The following is a 17,288-nucleotide window of genomic DNA, read 5'->3' as shown; positions in this document are numbered from 1 at the left end:
GTCGAAACACACATTTAGTGACAGTAATTCTTTTGGTTGATTTGTTGCTATTCTTGCCATGTTTTACTGTGTTGCTAAAAAACCATGTGGACTATAGTAGAAACATTGGTGCTGTGGACACAGGGCTATGAGCATAACTAATTTAACTATTTTATAACTTTTGAATTGTTTAACATTTTTGCAACTTTCTCAACCTTTTGTATTTATGAGCTGTTTATCCTCAGTGGAGATGGACCTGATCAATGCCCAAATTGTTTAGGCTTGGGAAATCTTCAGCAGGCACTTATAGAGCCTTGCCCTAACTTAAGAATAACCAATAGCAGAATGTTAAATGTGCTTTTCACGCTATGGGAATACAGCTAACTATTCACCTACCTTAGATGCTGCATTAAAACAGCAGGGAACAAAGCAAACAGTAGACATGGTCACTGAGCCCTCGAAAAATAAGTAAGCATCTTTGCTGCATTTTTGCAGCAGGACCACAGATGGGCACAGCTAGAAAATTTCCACCCGACACAACTGATTGAATACCTAACTCTTTTTGTCGTGTATCCAAGTGTGACAATGCTATGCCACAATGTACAAGATTTATTAGAGAGCTGTTATGAATATTCGCAAATGTACTAATGTTGTGATCTGATAAAATGACACATATGCTGGCTACAGCATAAGATGCAGAACTACTAGGGTTAGGATCAGTTCCCCTGGTAGACACACCTGTTTAAAACTTTCTGTTCCATCTGGTACTAGTACCTGGAGAAGCGTTTAGCACAGAGGACAAGGAGGCACTAGGCTGTCGCCTCCTTCTGTCTGAAACATGATTCAAACATTTGAAACAACACGTTGCCTTCAGGAACCCTCTTCAGGTATGATGCTATTAATGCAATCTTGGGTTTCAGAGACTGTATCAGCAGATGGAGGGAGATGCAAGATACAATGCAGGCCATGTTGGTGCCTCTGTGCCAGCCCAGGGCACACAAATGGTTCAGGGTGTGATCCAAAACTTCCAGTGCATGAGTTGCTGAAAATGCCCAAAGCATCTCAATAATGTGTCTGAAGATATGCTGTAAAATTTGGGCTCCTCTCTTTACAGTTTCACTCTCAGCCACCACCAAACACATGGTCCACCCCACAGAGATATAAGACCATGACTATGATAACTGCAGAAGTGCAGTTGCTGCTAGACATACAGGTAATAGAGAAAGTTCATGGGCCAAAATTTCCTGAATATAGTCCTTTTAAGAAAAGCTATGTTCTGATTCCAGAAAAGGAAGTGGAATCTCCCCCATACTGGATCTAAGAAATCTAAAGGTTTTCTTGAAATAACTACCATTACACATATTGGTTGTGATGTGAGTGGTGAACAAAGACTATTGATTTGTGATGATAGACCTGAAAGAGGCATATTTCCACATTCCAGTGGCTGTGGAACACAGACGGCTTAGTCACCAGCACTTTGTATCAGCCCATTGATTGACACTCATACTCAGTCCTTTATTTAGTTGCTCTATTATAACTATTCTATCTTCTTATTAGATTCAACAGAGCATTTGATAATCAATAGGTAGATCAGAAAGAAAGAACAATTGGCTATATTCTTGTAAGCCATGTTTTAAGATTCAGACTACAAAGTGCTTATTTAGAGGGTCATACTAACAAATACTAAAAAGCATTCAAAATTGATGTTTTGAAGCCCTGTTATATTCATTCTCATAACATATGTTTAGATTGGCCTGACACTTGATAATCAGGAGATCTTCTTGGGCAGTATGTGGTTGTCTATAAAGGCTTATAAATTTATGTAAGCCTTTATGGACTTGAAATTCAACTTGCCACCTGGTAATTAGCATGTAATTAGCATTCTTCTTCAAATATGTACCCAGTGTACTCTATATTTAAGTAGTCCATCTACTGGTGACATATTGCCACTTCAGTGGATCCAAAAATAAAATTAAAGTAAATTTAAGGGAATTATAACATAAACGAGCTAATTTTAAATAGTTTTCTCACGACCTCATAATTTCTGTCATAATCACAAAATAACAAAGTCTGTTCTTCAAGAAGAAGAACAAGATAATTTTGGCTATATCTCTCAAGATAATTTTGGCTATATATTGGTAGTAATATTCAACTATTCAAGTATTAGGTTCAATAATTTAATGTGTACAGTAATATTCAAGCTATGTACTAGAGCCACGAGTTTTTAATGCCTCAACTTTCCACTCACTTAGGCCATGGTGCTCATACCACCACGGACCAGGTTTGATTCCCAGCCAGGGAACCAACCCAAGTCACTGGGGTTGCACAAGACACACAATGATCTGCTGTGGCGACCCCGAACAGGAGCAGCCCAAAGAAGAAGAATAACAACTTTCCTCTCACAGAGCACATTAGGTCCAAGTTGACATTATTCATGGGCCGACCTGGTTTTGCGTTATTGAGGTTTGGCTGGAACCCATTCAGTGGGTTCCAACCCGTTCAAATGACCAGGCAATCAGGCTAATAACTATAAGACTTCAGTAATAAATATAATAACTCAAGGGTGGGTAAAGATAGGGGTGGGTTGTGATTTCAACACTCTAGAAATAAAAAAAATAATCACAGACCCCCTGGATATGATTCACAGTAACTCATTTTGAGAACAACTGATTTAGGCGACTGGGCTTTTTTAGTGTGTGTATGTGGTGATCCTGGGGTCAGGTTGGAATAAGATTTGAAGTAAACAGTGTAGCCTATACTGAAATTGGGATTTTATAATACAAGCAGCAGTTCACTAGTAGTCAAACCTGGCAACACAGCTTTTTTTTTTCTGAATGTGATAAAAAAAAACCCAGTACAGCCAAATGGCACATCTCATGACAGATGCAAACATGAATCTGCACTTGATTCCATTTCGCTAGTGGAAAAAAAATCTGGAAAGGTAAAATGAAATGATGAGAGCAAGCTGAGTTGTAGTCTTGCAGAAGTCACTGTGCTTTTCTAAGAAGCGCGTTTTCCCCTTCTGCGTCAGTGTGGTTTGACCAGTTCAGGCACATTCTGCTCATGCTAGATGAACTGCAGGAAGAACACACCTGTGCTGGGCATCAATAAGTAAAGACGCTAACACTTAAGTAGAACCCCTTGTCTAATAGCTAAAGAAAAACACGACTGGTTCACCAAAGGAAAGAATTCTTTTTCATTCCGGTTATTTCCAGATGTCTAGATGAAATCCAGCTGCAGACTTTGAGCAGGCTCACTGTTTACGTTTCAGTTTGGACAAACCAGACGTCTATTGCAGGTAAGTAAGAAAGCATTGCAGGAAATGCAGAAACTGTAATCTCATTGCAAATTTTATTAAAAGTATCTTTTAGGTAGTAAATTATCTAACATTTTAGCTGAGGCAATTAATAAAAGCAGATTTTATGCTGATTTTTCTTTAATCAATAATGTATTATGTGGAAAACAAATTAAATGAACTCATATAGAGTACATTTTTTAACCACTTGAAGGAATTAAATTTCCAGTAGAAAAAACTATTTATTTGAATAATCAGTGACTTGATATTTTTGTAATCTCCTTCACATTCCATGTGCGCTCATGTTATGGGCATGACAGTGTTTCATATTTGGAGATTTGCCATGTATTTCCTTCTTGAGGTGATTTTCCATACTACAACAATGTTAAGTTAATGTTCATTTCTTATACACTTTTTTTTTTTTTTTTTTTGGTGCGTTAGAAGTGGGAGTTGTGGTGAGGGGGTAGAGTCAAAGAATAGGATAAATGCTTATGATTTTGAATCTTAGACATTATCATTTAGGGATTCTAACTATCGTGACCCACGAAGTATGTTTGTGGTTTTGTTGTTTTCGTTCAAGTACGACTCCATTTTATCTCTTACACAGTTGCAAGCAAAACATCAATTTATAGAAGTAGATGAAACATTTTCTGTTTTATCCAAAGGAGAATGAAAACATAAAATATATTTATTCATAGTTTACACATTTAACAACACATCCTTTGGACAGATGCTTAAATTAATGTACACTGTATTCTCCATAATCTCAGTAATGGAGCACCAACCAGGGAGTCCAGTGGCTGGGAAGGCAGAGGAGCAATCAGGAAGTCTACTCCTCACCTACTTCCAGGGAGATATTAATAGCATGGTAGATGCACATTTCTCACGTGCCTTAGAAAATGTCACCAAACCAAAGGAAGACTTCACTAAAAACAAGAAATTCCGCAAATTGGTGAAATCTGGTAACACATACCTTTATCTCTAAATATGTTAATACCTTATAAACACAAAAGGATAGTGAATACATATTGACATACATATAGTGAAGTATTTCTAGTGAAGTATTGGATGTGTTGCAGAGCAGCCAAGTACAAGCAACTGGAACATGCATTCGCATGCCCACTTTGAAACCACAGATCCATCAGGACGAATTGAGCTTGGCAGACATGAAGAGTTGCAGACAAACCCCCGTCTGCCACTTAACACTCCTGTGGAGAGCTCCGGTGTTTGGCTCGGTGGTCCACGGCAGGGCACGAGTCTGGTGTTGCCTCCCATGGTGTATCCCTCTGCTGCGTCTGCTGAGGGTTTGGTGGTGGCAGATCATCAGTACAATTCCCTATTAAACCTGCTGCACAGTGACCGGCCAGACCTGGGCTCTGTCATGGTAGCCCCCTCCAAACAGGAGCTCATGCCAGGCTGGGCACGGCATCCAGGATTTGGAGACCAGATGACTCCAGATCACGGCCTTGACTCTGGTATTGGAATTTAGAAATAGGTTTTTTGGTTTTGTACTACTCACTGTAAAATCGACATTAGGACTTCACTTATATTTATCATAGTTATAATGTTTCCAGCTTCAGTAGGCCTGATGTTTTACAGTAGAATTCCACTGTCCTTATTACTTAAATCTAATCATGCATGTTAATATTTTATAAAGGAACTGGTTTTACCTCCAGTTTTAGTATGATAATATGCTGATCTATTTATATTCAGCTCTATCATCTTAAATCTGCATATGTATTTCAGCATTATCAATAATTTTGCTAGTACAGTTGCCTATAGTCACACCCACTGTGACTGAATGTAACTGAACTATAAACTGATTTTATGACAATAATTCAATTTCATTGAAACCAGTTTTATTTGTACAGCACGATTAACAATAGACATTGTCACAAAGCAGCTTTACTGAAATTCAGATGTAGATTTGGATCCCTTATGAGCAAGCCAGAGGTGACAGTGGCAAGGAATAATAATGCAAAAAATGAAAAAAATGTAGTTATTAACAAAAAAAATATATATTTTAAACTATATAATATAGATTTACTTGAACACCAGGTTTTGTGTTGAACATAGGATTTGAATTCAGCATCGAAATGGTTGCTTCATCTCTGTAATTTGTCCTGTTTCTTTTGTAGGTGTGCCAATGACAGAGAAGAAGGATTTATATTGGTATTAGGGAAGCACTGTTGCAGTTTTCAGACATCTTTACATATGAGACAAAACCTGATTCCTGAAGAACAAGGAAATCTTATCTCTGTTTTACTGGTTTTAAGAGTTCAGAGCCATGAAATGCTTTACCCAGAAGACACTGCGCCTGACTACATGCAGACAAACCTGTTCAAGAACAAGCTCATCATGTAGTCCAGCACAGTGAGTTTTAAAAAAACTTCCTTTAAGCTATATGGGGGGTTGGTGGTTCCTCTGCATGTAGACAGACAATTTCAAGTGACTTTCAGACAGATTGAGAAAGCCAGGTCGTACCTAGATATTTATTTCTTTAGCCTTTCAGTTGCTTGTTCTTGGGAAGCATAATATCACAATATGGACACAGTTAACGTAAGTCTATGTGTTAATAAACAAATAAACATGTCTGGAATGAAAGACACCAAAATTAATTTCTAATAATAATGACTATATGGGAAATTGATATGTGTTATAAAAAAACTCAAAAACAACAACAAACAAAGAAACAAAAAACACATTTTTATTCACATTCTGGATGTATGCTTATAGTTGTCCTCTTTTAATTAGCTGCCTCTTATATGTATATGTTGTATTGCATATGTAAATCATATGGACATAGTGAAAATGAAAGAGATGAAAGAAAATAAAACGAGTTTCATTGTGCACTGGGAAAAACTGAGATACTCATCTGACAAGATTCATTTCACTTATGTGAGCTGCCTGAACTTATTTTTGCTTCTTTGTGAACCTAGGTGACAATGAACTGTGAAAAGTATATATATATATATATATATATATATATATATATATATATATGAATTTAGTTGGAGCACAACTGCTGTATAATGTGTAAAATAATAGTTGGAATATATATGGTTTAGGGATAAATGTGTATAGAGTATAAGTAGATGGCTTCTGATAAAATTACAGGTAATAAATGTGTACAATGTTTGCTCATATCTTTTTTTGTGATCCACTGTAAATAATGCAAATAAACACAATAACATGTACCATGAATATTGAACACTAAATGTATCCCTGTAAGATAAAATGATATATGTGTACAAAGTGCACAAAACACGTTGACAGAGTAAAAGTACTGCTATTATAGTAATAATTCACTTGCGTAAAAGAAGTGTACAGGAAAATTACTCAACATAAGTCATCTGGTGAAACACTATTTGAGTAATTGCATTTTACAAATGACTTTTCTGACATGTCTACAGTTGACATAACTAGTCAGAAAATGTCCCATATCTAAGGAATAGATTTTTAGACAATTATGTTAACTAACCAAGTGAACACCACCTCAATTATCAACAGTATATAAAGAAAGGTAACATTAGCTGGCCAACTAACTAACCCCAGCCAAATGCTGCTAGGGTTTTGGTAGCTTTCTAGGTTCATTAGCTAGCTTGTGTTAATTCATACATGTTTCTAGCTATATAGTTTGCTAGCTAGCTAAGATGCTCCTTACAGGCTATCCTGAACATTACCTATAGACTGTGGCAGCGTTTAGATATATTTACCACAACTGGTAATCACTACCAAACATCAAAATGACATCTTAAATTTAATAAAGAGCTTTGATACTGTAAAACATCAAAACATCTGGCTGGCTAGTCTAGCTCACTCAGCTAGCAAATGGCTTACCTGTACATGTTTTTGCAGGTTGGCTGTTGAGCTGTTAAATACTGATATCTCCACAGGTTTTGGCTCACATAAGTTACATAATTTGTTATCATTCTGTTTCTTTTGAAGCCTCAAAACTGAAAACACCTGACAAATATTGTTCTTTTTAAATGAACCATACTCATACTGTTATGGACCTGCATAGTGCTTTCACAATACAAGTGGACTCATAAGGGGATTCATAAGGGGAAATTTTAGCATTGATGAGATCTCAGACCACTTGTTGTTCACACCACAACTCCTTTACCATAGTGTAATAGTGAATATGTGAAACACACTGAATAGTGTGATTCAAAATGGTTGCTTTACATGATGCTATCATTTGACTGAAAAGTTTTGATTTGGTTGAAAAGCAGAGCACGTAAAACAGGTTTGAAGTAAAACACCAGAAGCATTTTTGATACTAAACCATCGAGATCAACTTGTGCTTCATGCCATAGAGCTACTGACTGTAGTAGGGGCTGATGTGAGTGGATGCGGTAGACAAAATACACGCATGCATTACATATATTACACACACACTATATACTAATAGTGTTATACCTTAACTATATATATATATGCTCAAAAAGTAACGCTACTGCAAACCATGTACTCAACAACTGGAACAAATGTACATGTAGTTTGATACTTTCCACCTATGTGTATACAGTAAATGAACGGTGACTGAAGTGTTCTGTAACACAGTTTCTGAGCTCAGACCAATCCCTTAACTAAATGATGCGAGGAGTGACTGCTGAACTGTAAAAAGGACAAGAACTCTGAGGACTTGGGCTGGAGTTCAGGATGGCTTCTGCTATGTGCTACATAGCCAGGCCAGCACTAAAATCTCTTGGGGAGGAGTTGTTGAATGGTAGAGAGGAGAGTGTAGGAAGTTAACTAGGGAAAAGGTAGAGCTTCTGGCATGGTGTTTCTGCCAGACCTTAGTTATTTCATAATTTTATTTGTCACAACATTGCCACCTAGTGAGTGAAAGATGGTGTGCACTGTCTTATCACAGAAAAATGGTGGAAACATTTCTGCACTTCAAAAAAAAATTTAAAAAAATTACATTTTGAAAAAATCATACCATGAAACTTTTTATTTCTGTTTTAATGTTATTTCCCTTGATTAGCCTATATGAGATCTTCTAAACCTCTCCTTTTTTAAATTTTATAAGACTGAAAAATTATCTCCACTTCATCATTATGGTGTGTTAAACTAAAACTGGATCTAAAAATACCAAATAGATTGTTTTGTAGCCTAATACCATACCCCCCTCCCCCACATATTATTATTATTGTGTATACTATAATATACTATTATAGTTATATTATATTAAAGAAACATTGCATTCCATTCAAACTGTAGGAAAAAAGATTTTTATTTTCACAACAACTCAAAGAATCTCATTTGTCCTTCAGTAGAAAAGAGACAGATGATTGTTGATCAGCACAAATCAGGTACTGTATATATAAAACACAAGCAATGAAAAAAATACCATTCACCAGAATTAGGGCCATAACAAAAAGTTTCGCATGTCTGTGAAACAGCTGGAAAATGGACCCATGAGCACAGTCCTGCAAGAAAGAGTTCACAGATCACAGTTTTAGCATAAACACTAACGGATATTGCAAATATAGAGGTGGAACATTGATGCTTTGGTGGTTTAGGAGCTCTTGTGAAGATTGATAGCAACCTGAATTCTATTAATTACCAGGAGATTTCAGCTCAAAACCAAAAAGACTTGGTTGTAAATAGAAATTTCAACAAAATGAGTCAGACATACTTCCAAATCAACACAGAAATGTTTAAAGAAAGCCAAAACCAGTGTTTTGCAATGCCCATCTCAGTCACTCTGTTTGATACCTACAGAAAACCTGTGGTCTGAAGTCCACATGTACAAACCTAAGAATATAAATGAGCTAAAATATACTGCATAGAGATATGGACCAAGAAGAAACAAAGAATGAAAGTATTTGCAAATTAAAAAAAAAAAGGTTTTAGTAGTTTTCCGGGTGGTGGAAATCAAGTGAGGATTTAGATGAATGCAGGAAATTTGAAAACAGTTCAATGAATGCATTTTGTGTCAAAGTAACATTACTTATTCAGTGACTGTTGTGTTACAAGAGATGGTTTCTAAAGCAGCACACAGGACATTACATATATCTGTGGGTCTTTTTAAAAATATCCTTTTAGAATGTGTATATATAGAGTATCACCAGAGCAGTTCATGTGTTTTTGTGTAGCCTGGTTTAGTGTGGGGAGCTGTCTGTCACAGACTTTCAGCCACATGTCATTATAGTACACTTTCAGAAATACTAAGGTATTGATATACAAAGAAATTCTTTTTTTTGGTTGATTCTATTTTGTCCAGTCTTCAGGGTAAATGTACAATATACCATCCAGTATATTTTTGTTGTTTAGGTTGACTCTAAAGAGTCATTATAATTCAAATAAGAGTTACATGAAGTTGCTGAAAATCTTCCTAGAAAAAGGTGTCATTGTAAAAACTGATGGGCAGAAAAAACAAAACAAAAAACTTCCACAAAGTTTGATTTACAAAAAAGGGGGCTGTGTGTCTGAAAATACACACATGCTCAGACAGATATAGTGCTTTCATATCTGAGAAGTTCAGAGCTTCCTGGAAGTTGCATTCAAGTGCTGTGCTGGTGGAGGCCATTCTTCAGACCTGTATGGGTGGATTTGGTGTTCACGTCGCGGATCCTGCTGCCAGCAAATATGTCCACTATGATAAACACCTTTCACAGCAGCTTCAATCCTCCACCGGTACCTCCACGGCCAGGCCACCGAGGAGGACCAGCGCTGCCATCAAACACACCATTAGTCAAGTTCTTGTCGGTGCTGCTGCTTCTGCTAATGATACAGACGTTTGGAGGGTTTCTATACCTGTTCCATAGAATCAACATGGTAGGCATGCTTAATGATTATGGACTTGTATTGCAAGGAAATTAAATGTAAGATCAAAGTATGTTTTCTTAGGTCATTTTAGAGTAATTTTAAGAGTCTTAGGAATTATAGCTCATGTATTTTATATTATTTTTGTTTAAATACTACAGATACATTAGACACTACAGTGCTTTCCAGTAAATTTAAATTTAAATTCTATTTCTTTGTGTTTCAGACATTTCAGATTCAATTTTAATAAATATTATATATATATATATATATATATTAGTATGATGTATTCATCATACAGGTTTTACACTTTTAAAGAAAATATTTTAAGTGAAATTTGTCACAGCAAAAAAATTGGTTCATGGTTTCTTGGGTCGTGTGGTTTGATGAGCAAATAAGCGTTCTCAGCATCAAAGGAACAAACCCCTAACAATGATCTAATCATTAAGCCATGATCTTAAACTGTTGGCACCTTGCATTTCTAGGAAAAAAGCTTTGTCTGCTGTTTAAGTGATGAAAATTTTTGTTAACTGCACCAATTACTAGAATATGAATTCTGAGAAGACATAGTATAATAAGCCCCATATTCTGATTTGGCTATGAATGAGATAAATCTATATTATTTGAAATTAAATTGCATTTTTGAATTGGATAGAATTAGAAAGTTTTACTGTAAGTGCACAAAGGGTGGATTTATCACAAATAATGCTAGGGATAATAGTCTACAATTAGTTTTTCCTCAGCCATTTTTGAGTTCACTGACTAAAAAGCTTGAAAATCAATGACTTTTTCCACATTTAACTCTCCATACTGAGCAAAACAGAAAACCCTCAATTCAAAATACTGATATGAATCCTCATTTTCGTATATTCTGCATCATACATGTTTTTATTTGCAACAATAGGTTGTGAGCAATGTGGTTTTTGAGTGAATACTGAATGCAACAGCATGTTCACAAGAAGCTTTTCCTGTGTTAATGGCAGCTGCAGGACAGACGCAATGATAACGAGATAAGCACACTAAAACAACTACAGCAGTGTGCAGACAACCTAGAATATGAGAATGTACCATTCTGCAACAAGCTTGTCGAAAACTTCAAGACTGTCATAAAAAAGGTATGGAAGATTCTTTATATGGACCTTCAATTAGGACATTGCTAAGATTGTTAAACCTTCATAGTAATTTGTTTCACAGTAATGGGGCTCATGTAGCTCTCAATAAAAGCAATAAACTCTGTTTTAATTCCTTTTATAGGTCTCTCAAGCTGAAGGAAGAGGTTGGTACATTTTTATGTCTTGCTTCAGAATGCAGAAACGTGTACATCTCGTTTTGAGATGAGTCTGAGCTGACCATTGCATTGTTCCCTTCATATAGTGGCTTTGTTGATTGAAACTGGATCCTCCACCACACCTCAAGCAAACATGGTGTTAAGTGTGACTTCACAATCTAAAAGTAAGGATACTCACTCATTTTAGATCGTCTCCTTGTGATGTACATTTTTTTTTAACCTATCCCATTATGGGCTTTCTCCTCAGTGAAGAATCAGTCCAATACCCTGTTGTGGGATGGATCCCACTCTGTGATGGATAAGATCAGCCTCAGCACATCAGGAGCCCTGACCATTCACTACCCTGGATATTATTTGATTCAATCTAAAGTCACCTTTTCCAAAGCGCATGAAAAAGCAACACTCGGGCAAACCATATGGACCCAAAATACAAAAGTGGGAAACCCAACGAAACTGCTTGAGTCCTACTGCAGCTTGCCCCGGTACAGTACAATACCTGATCTGTGTACTGCCTCGCAGACAGGGGTGTTCAGACTTGAGAAGGGTCAGACGCTGTTTGTTAATGTAACTGACAGGCACTTGCTGCACTTGGACTCTACCACTTTTGGATTGTTCAGGCTACAGGACTGAGTGCAGACTAACTAAGAACTAAGAGGATTTACCAGCACAAAACAAAGTGGATTTGATCTATAACTGAATCCATTTTACAGGGTAAACATGGATAACCATGCACTGATAACTATCTGAAATTTGACTATTTGAAACTATTCGAAAAAGGAGGCTGGAACTTCCACAGAGAAGAGCTTCTTCCTTTAACATACACCATAATGCAAGCTCAGAGGAAAATCTGGCACATCATTAACGTCTGGATTTACACAAAAAAAAAAGGATGTGTGACGTTCATTAACCATTTTCCATATAAAAATTAGTCAGCAATTATAAACATGTAGTTTAAAGCAGTGGTGTAAATCTAACTTTTCTTTAATATTCTCAATCTATACTACCAAAATAATTTATTAATGTTCAATCTTCTCCACTGTCATATTGTCTGTCCTATATTTATGAAGGAAAAATAGACTACTCTTATACCCTCTGTGTCATTTTATATCATGATCATTTAGCTGTTCTAGAATAGATAGTGACACTACATTTAAGCCTAATTATCTCCAAAAAAATCTACACTGATGATAAATTGTAATATGGTCCTCTTTTGATAAAAACAAAAACATATTTCTAAACCCAGCTGTGTGTCACAGTAAATTCATGATAAATATACCACAGATGGCATGTAGGATTTTTAATTAAGTTCCTTCTCTCAAAATATGTATTTATATTTTTTTTATTAAAATACAATTTTCTAAATCAAACACATAATTTTGTTTCTACTCTGACTTTCAGGCTTTTTGATCACTGGTAATATTTGAGAAATAGAAGAAAGCATACATAGTTTAGTCTAAACAGTTCCTACCAGTGATGGATCAGCAATCACACCTACCTACATATTAACAAAATTTCGAAGCATTAGGCGTGACAAAGACTTTTTTTTTTTTTTTTATACAGATCTGTGTAACCACAGAAATGCTAGGCTCACCCTCCCCCTACACTTTCCAGCATGATGCACGGTGCAATGGCTTTGGTACGGTGCAATGGAGCACTCATGAGCACTGATCTGATTTTTATTATTTAAAGACAATTGCTCCATTGATGACTTTCACTTCAATGTTTAAAAAAGCTTTCCACATATCAAGAAATGATTCAAGTTAGGGTATCATCCATTCTAAAATGGAGTAGCTGACAGAATATATTTGAGAAATATATATTTTTAGAACTCTAATAACCCTGGTTGTCAAACACCCACCAAACATTTATAATTATGCAAGTTTCCTATCATCATATGAACAGAATACCACAAAGAAGCACATAATGCTGTGTATTTTACTACACTTCATTCTCCACCATGGAAAGAGTGAGTGACAGAATGTACACCCAGCTCCGGGACACATTTCTCTACTGTTACAGGAAGCGTTCAATCAGCCGCGCTCATTCCATTCTCTCACACATTCTCTGTTCATTTTACCTTTTCCTTTTTGTAAAAATCTGCATGAAAAGAGTTAAAGGTTACACTTCCGCACACCGAAGGTGTTTTAATTGAGTGACAAGAACTTTCCTGTTCATTTCCAAGGAATCCAGTTTCCAAGGTTCATTTGTTCATTTACAAAAGGACTGGAAATATTATTTATCTTATGTTTTTATTAAAACAGTTCCTTTAAAAATGAAGGCAAATGGAAACAAAAGGAACAGAAGCAAAAACAAAAAAGAAGAAAGAATATATATGTAACAATGTTATTTGCATAGAAATCCACATGGTCTGCAGACTTGGGCACTTAAAGAAAAATAATTGACTAGATCAAGATCCAAGAAAAATCTCCTGCAAGTGCTACAGATATCAGGCAGTTTTATCCAATCCCAGCCACAATCATGACATCAGTGACAGCATACAATATTATGTTTAACAAATATCATGTGCTAATATAGTACCATGAATATGGAAACAAACAGAACGCCACTCAGCACAATCAATCCTTCAAATTATGAAGCAGCACATCAATTACGAATAATATGCACATCAGCAATAACATAAATCACAACAGCTGGACTGGTTTTCAAATTGTACAAAGGATGCCATGAAAGTGACTTCTGGTGGAACTAAACACATTGTGTATCAATGTGAATAATATTGATAGCAACTATGGAAATTTTAAATAATACTTACAGCTATGCAAAACACACACATAATGACAAGCACAGCTTAGACAAATTACTGAGAAGTACCAGTAACTCTCAAAAAAAAAAAAAAAAAAAAAAAATCTGATCACAGCACTGTAGAAAAAGGATCATATAGGTTGTAGGAGTAAATCCTGTCGACCAGTTGGAGAACACACCTCAGTGCAAATTGAGGCTCCTCAATGCACAACAGTTAACAGTAAACCAGTCTTCAGTCTTATTGCATTGAATACTAGTTGGTTTTTTCTTTTTTTTTTTTTTGCAGGACTGCGCAAACACATCACTTCCTGTTTTATGGCTTTTTAGCATTCAAATGTACCATTCCACCACTCATTATGCTTAAATATACACCTATTTATAATAATATTGCCCACAGTGTACAGTTTTTTATCAGACAGTTTCAAGGTAATGGCATAGACGAATGACAAATTAAAGGAAAAACTGTGGCTGTTATGTAAGGGACGGTGGTTTCCTGACATGGTTTGGTCATTGTGTCTCATCAGAGAGAAGTGTCACTGCAAATGAATTCACAGTTATTCTGACTAATCACTTTTATGCTATGATGAAATATTTCTATCCTGATGGGAGTGCTCTCTTCTAGGGTATTAATGCCCCCATCCACAAGGCACGAAGGCTCACGAAATGGTTTGATGAGGATCAAAATGATGTAAATGATTTACATGCTACAGCCTTCCAGATCTCAACTGAAGACCTTGTTTGGAATGAAGTGTTACACAGCACTCTCCACCACCGTCATCAAAACACCAACTGAGGGAATATTTTTTGGAAGAATGGTGTTCATCATTCCAGTACAGTTCCAGAAACATATTAAGTCTGTACCATTGGGCACTGAAGCTGTTCTGGTGGCTCGTGAAGAACCAACACCTTATGAATACGCTGCTGTTTTTTTCCTTTAAACTGTCACCCATCTGTTTGTGTTCTAAGCACTGTACATTGCAATTTCATTATTTATATGCCTGATTACTTTAAAAGAAAGATCAGGCATTGCAGCAGAGCATACAATATGTATCCAACATATAAGGGTACCAGTTTAGGATTTGAACATCTTACAAAAATTACTACTAACAGATCACACAGCTATAAACGGTTCATTTTTCTTACGCCTTTACACCTAAATTTGGTTATTCATTTACAAATTCACATTCATGGTGCATTAATATAATAATCCTGCAGTGCAACAGCCTTTAATAATGAGGGCTTAATAAATTTATTACTGCTGTAGCAGCTGTAAATGTACTGCTTATTTCTCTGCAAATGCAGCATAGCCTAATGACTGCAACGTGGCAAGAATTCACAAAAGCTGACTTGTATATATTAAAAAAAAAAAAATTAAGGTTAGGGCCAGGGAGGTGTTGGGGGGGGGGGGGGGGGGGGGGGTGTTAACAGTAACAGCTTTTCTTAAAAGTTATTTCATACGGAAAACAATGAAATCATCCTCACTAATAAACATTTCTACAAACTTTGCGTAAGACCAGATTGTTAAATGAGGTGTAAGGTTATAGGAGGAGTGCTTAGAGAGACCCAAGTACCATGTTCTCAATAAAGGACTATCGCAGTCAAAAATAAATATATATTTTTTTACAATCTCAGAATATGGAGGTAATAATCAATTGTTGTATTATTTCTAAATATGAAAGCTTACGTGGTTATTTTTGGCTATACTAGCTATTATATACTGTTTTATAGTATATATGATATACATACATTATAAATTATACCTTAATAGTATTGAAATCTTATTGTATTTCTATGAATAGCTGCATCTTTTGCTATGAACAGCTTTGAACAAGCATGACAATAACAGAAACAAAAACAAGATTAGCTTGTGTAAAGAATGGTATAGAAATACTGTACAGTATATCGTAGATTGTAACAGACAGTTTAAGGGAATATTTTTGATGGCCAGTATTAACACACCAGCTACCTTGCAAACTATTCAAAAAAGCTAAAAAAAAAAATAATAAAAAATAAAAAAAAAAGAACAAGCAAACAGTCAAATCATTTCAAGATGACTATTGGAGCATCTCATGTCATTCATGTGCAATATATTCTATAGTTCATGAATGCTTCCTTTATCAATCAGATGAACATACAGAATTAGCAATAAAGACGCACGAAGAAGTCCACTATTAAAACTGTCTGCCAGTGTACCGTAAAGGTAGTTTCACAAATAAAGACATATGGCCTTCGAGCTTACTTTCATGCTTGTTGAATTGTGGCTTCATCAGCAGAGCACACACAGACAGACACACGAGCACACACAGACAAACACACAAACACACACCCATGTTTTGTTTTTTTTTCCCTGGTTGAAGATTAAATCTTATTTTCCACACATTTCCACCCCAGTCTGAACACTGAATCTTTTCCTTTTTCCAAATGCATGGAAATAATGGCTACGTTTGAGCATCTGCTGTACAGTTACACTGCATGATGATATTAATATTAAACTGCATCAGTTATATAGCTCTACCGCTTAATGTTAGAGTGTGGTCAGGTACATAAAAGTGTGATACAGTGAGCCAGATGGCCAAAATCACAGGTGCAGACTTTGACGACTTTGCTGTACTTCTGCTGCATGAGTGTCTAACACGTTTTTTTTTTTACCCTGTTCACAGGAACTCAACACACACTGCATGAACCTCTTCTGAAACCCAGTACAGACATCAGTCAAGCACAAGTGATCTCAGAGCAAGAAATTCACAAAGAAAGTTATTCTTAAAAAAGTTTACAAGGCAGGAAGGCTTTCTCAATGCAACATTTGGTGTGAACCCAAACCAGCAACTCATCCACCCACTCTCTCTCATACACACACACACACACACACACACACACTCACATATGCGGAAGGTGAGAACATTTAGAATGTTATTTAGTGGCCTCCGTCTTCCCACGTATAATCGTTCTTCTGTTTAGCCAGCTTCCTGACCAAACGCTCAAGCTCTTTGCGGGATTTCTGCTCCTCTTCCAGACACTGTTTCATCCACCTGTTCTCCTGAAGTCAAAATACACACCTGTTCAGAACTCTCAAAAGCCATATTTAGGGCCAATAAATATAATGGATGAGCAGCAATGAAATGTTACCTTCTTTAACTCATGGACCTCGTCTTTTAATGCGTAAACAGCATCTACAAGGCTTCTGGA

General features: G+C 36.2%; 3 protein-coding genes across 4 annotated transcripts in view; 2 read left to right on the top strand and 1 right to left on the bottom strand.

Annotated features, from left to right (window-relative positions):
- Positions 1 to 3,014: 3,014 nt before the first annotated feature.
- On the top strand, positions 3,015 to 6,478 carry vgll1 (vestigial like family member 1). The gene is made up of 4 exons (XM_026917634.3): positions 3,015 to 3,277; positions 4,045 to 4,236; positions 4,354 to 4,749; positions 5,413 to 6,478. Exons 2-4 carry the CDS (start codon positions 4,047 to 4,049, stop codon positions 5,451 to 5,453), a joined length of 627 nt encoding a protein of 208 aa, XP_026773435.1. The 5' UTR covers positions 3,015 to 3,277; positions 4,045 to 4,046; the 3' UTR covers positions 5,454 to 6,478.
- A 2,875-nt stretch (positions 6,479 to 9,353) lies between these two features.
- On the top strand, positions 9,354 to 13,219 carry cd40lg (CD40 ligand). Its single transcript, XM_026918305.3, has 5 exons — positions 9,354 to 10,063; positions 11,035 to 11,166; positions 11,306 to 11,327; positions 11,426 to 11,503; positions 11,587 to 13,219. Exons 1-5 carry the CDS (start codon positions 9,875 to 9,877, stop codon positions 11,967 to 11,969), a joined length of 804 nt encoding a protein of 267 aa, XP_026774106.1. The 5' UTR covers positions 9,354 to 9,874; the 3' UTR covers positions 11,970 to 13,219.
- Positions 13,220 to 13,571: 352 nt separating this feature from the next.
- arhgef6 (Rac/Cdc42 guanine nucleotide exchange factor (GEF) 6) overlaps positions 13,572 to 17,288 on the bottom strand; it is a 40,218-nt gene continuing 36,501 nt past the window's right edge. For both annotated transcript variants that reach the window (XM_026917408.3, XM_026917409.3), the window contains 2 exons: positions 17,229 to 17,283; positions 13,572 to 17,139 (listed from right to left, as the gene is read on the bottom strand). In XM_026917408.3, coding sequence (XP_026773209.1) covers positions 17,017 to 17,139; positions 17,229 to 17,283 — 178 coding nt within the window. In that variant the 3' untranslated portion in view covers positions 13,572 to 17,016. The remainder of the gene's footprint in view (positions 17,140 to 17,228; positions 17,284 to 17,288) is intronic.

This window comes from Pangasianodon hypophthalmus, chromosome 7, assembly GCF_027358585.1.
Source record: "Pangasianodon hypophthalmus isolate fPanHyp1 chromosome 7, fPanHyp1.pri, whole genome shotgun sequence".
Taxonomy (NCBI): Eukaryota; Metazoa; Chordata; class Actinopteri; order Siluriformes; family Pangasiidae; genus Pangasianodon; species Pangasianodon hypophthalmus.
This window is presented reverse-complemented; position numbering and strand designations above follow the sequence as displayed.

Bases quoted from the DNA above. Each gene is read 5' to 3' on its own strand.
- vgll1 (XM_026917634.3), top strand. From the start codon at position 4,047: ATGGAGCACCAACCAGGGAGTCCAGTGGCTGGGAAGGCAGAGGAGCAA. The intron at 4,237-4,353 runs GTAACACATACC...GATGTGTTGCAG, and splicing joins CCGCAAATTGGTGAAATCTG to AGCAGCCAAGTACAAGCAAC. The intron at 4,750-5,412 runs GTATTGGAATTT...TTTCTTTTGTAG, and splicing joins AGATCACGGCCTTGACTCTG to GTGTGCCAATGACAGAGAAG.
- cd40lg (XM_026918305.3), top strand. From the start codon at position 9,875: ATGTCCACTATGATAAACACCTTTCACAGCAGCTTCAATCCTCCACCG. The intron at 10,064-11,034 runs GTAGGCATGCTT...TGTTAATGGCAG, and splicing joins TGTTCCATAGAATCAACATG to CTGCAGGACAGACGCAATGA. The intron at 11,167-11,305 runs GTATGGAAGATT...TTCCTTTTATAG, and splicing joins TCAAGACTGTCATAAAAAAG to GTCTCTCAAGCTGAAGGAAG.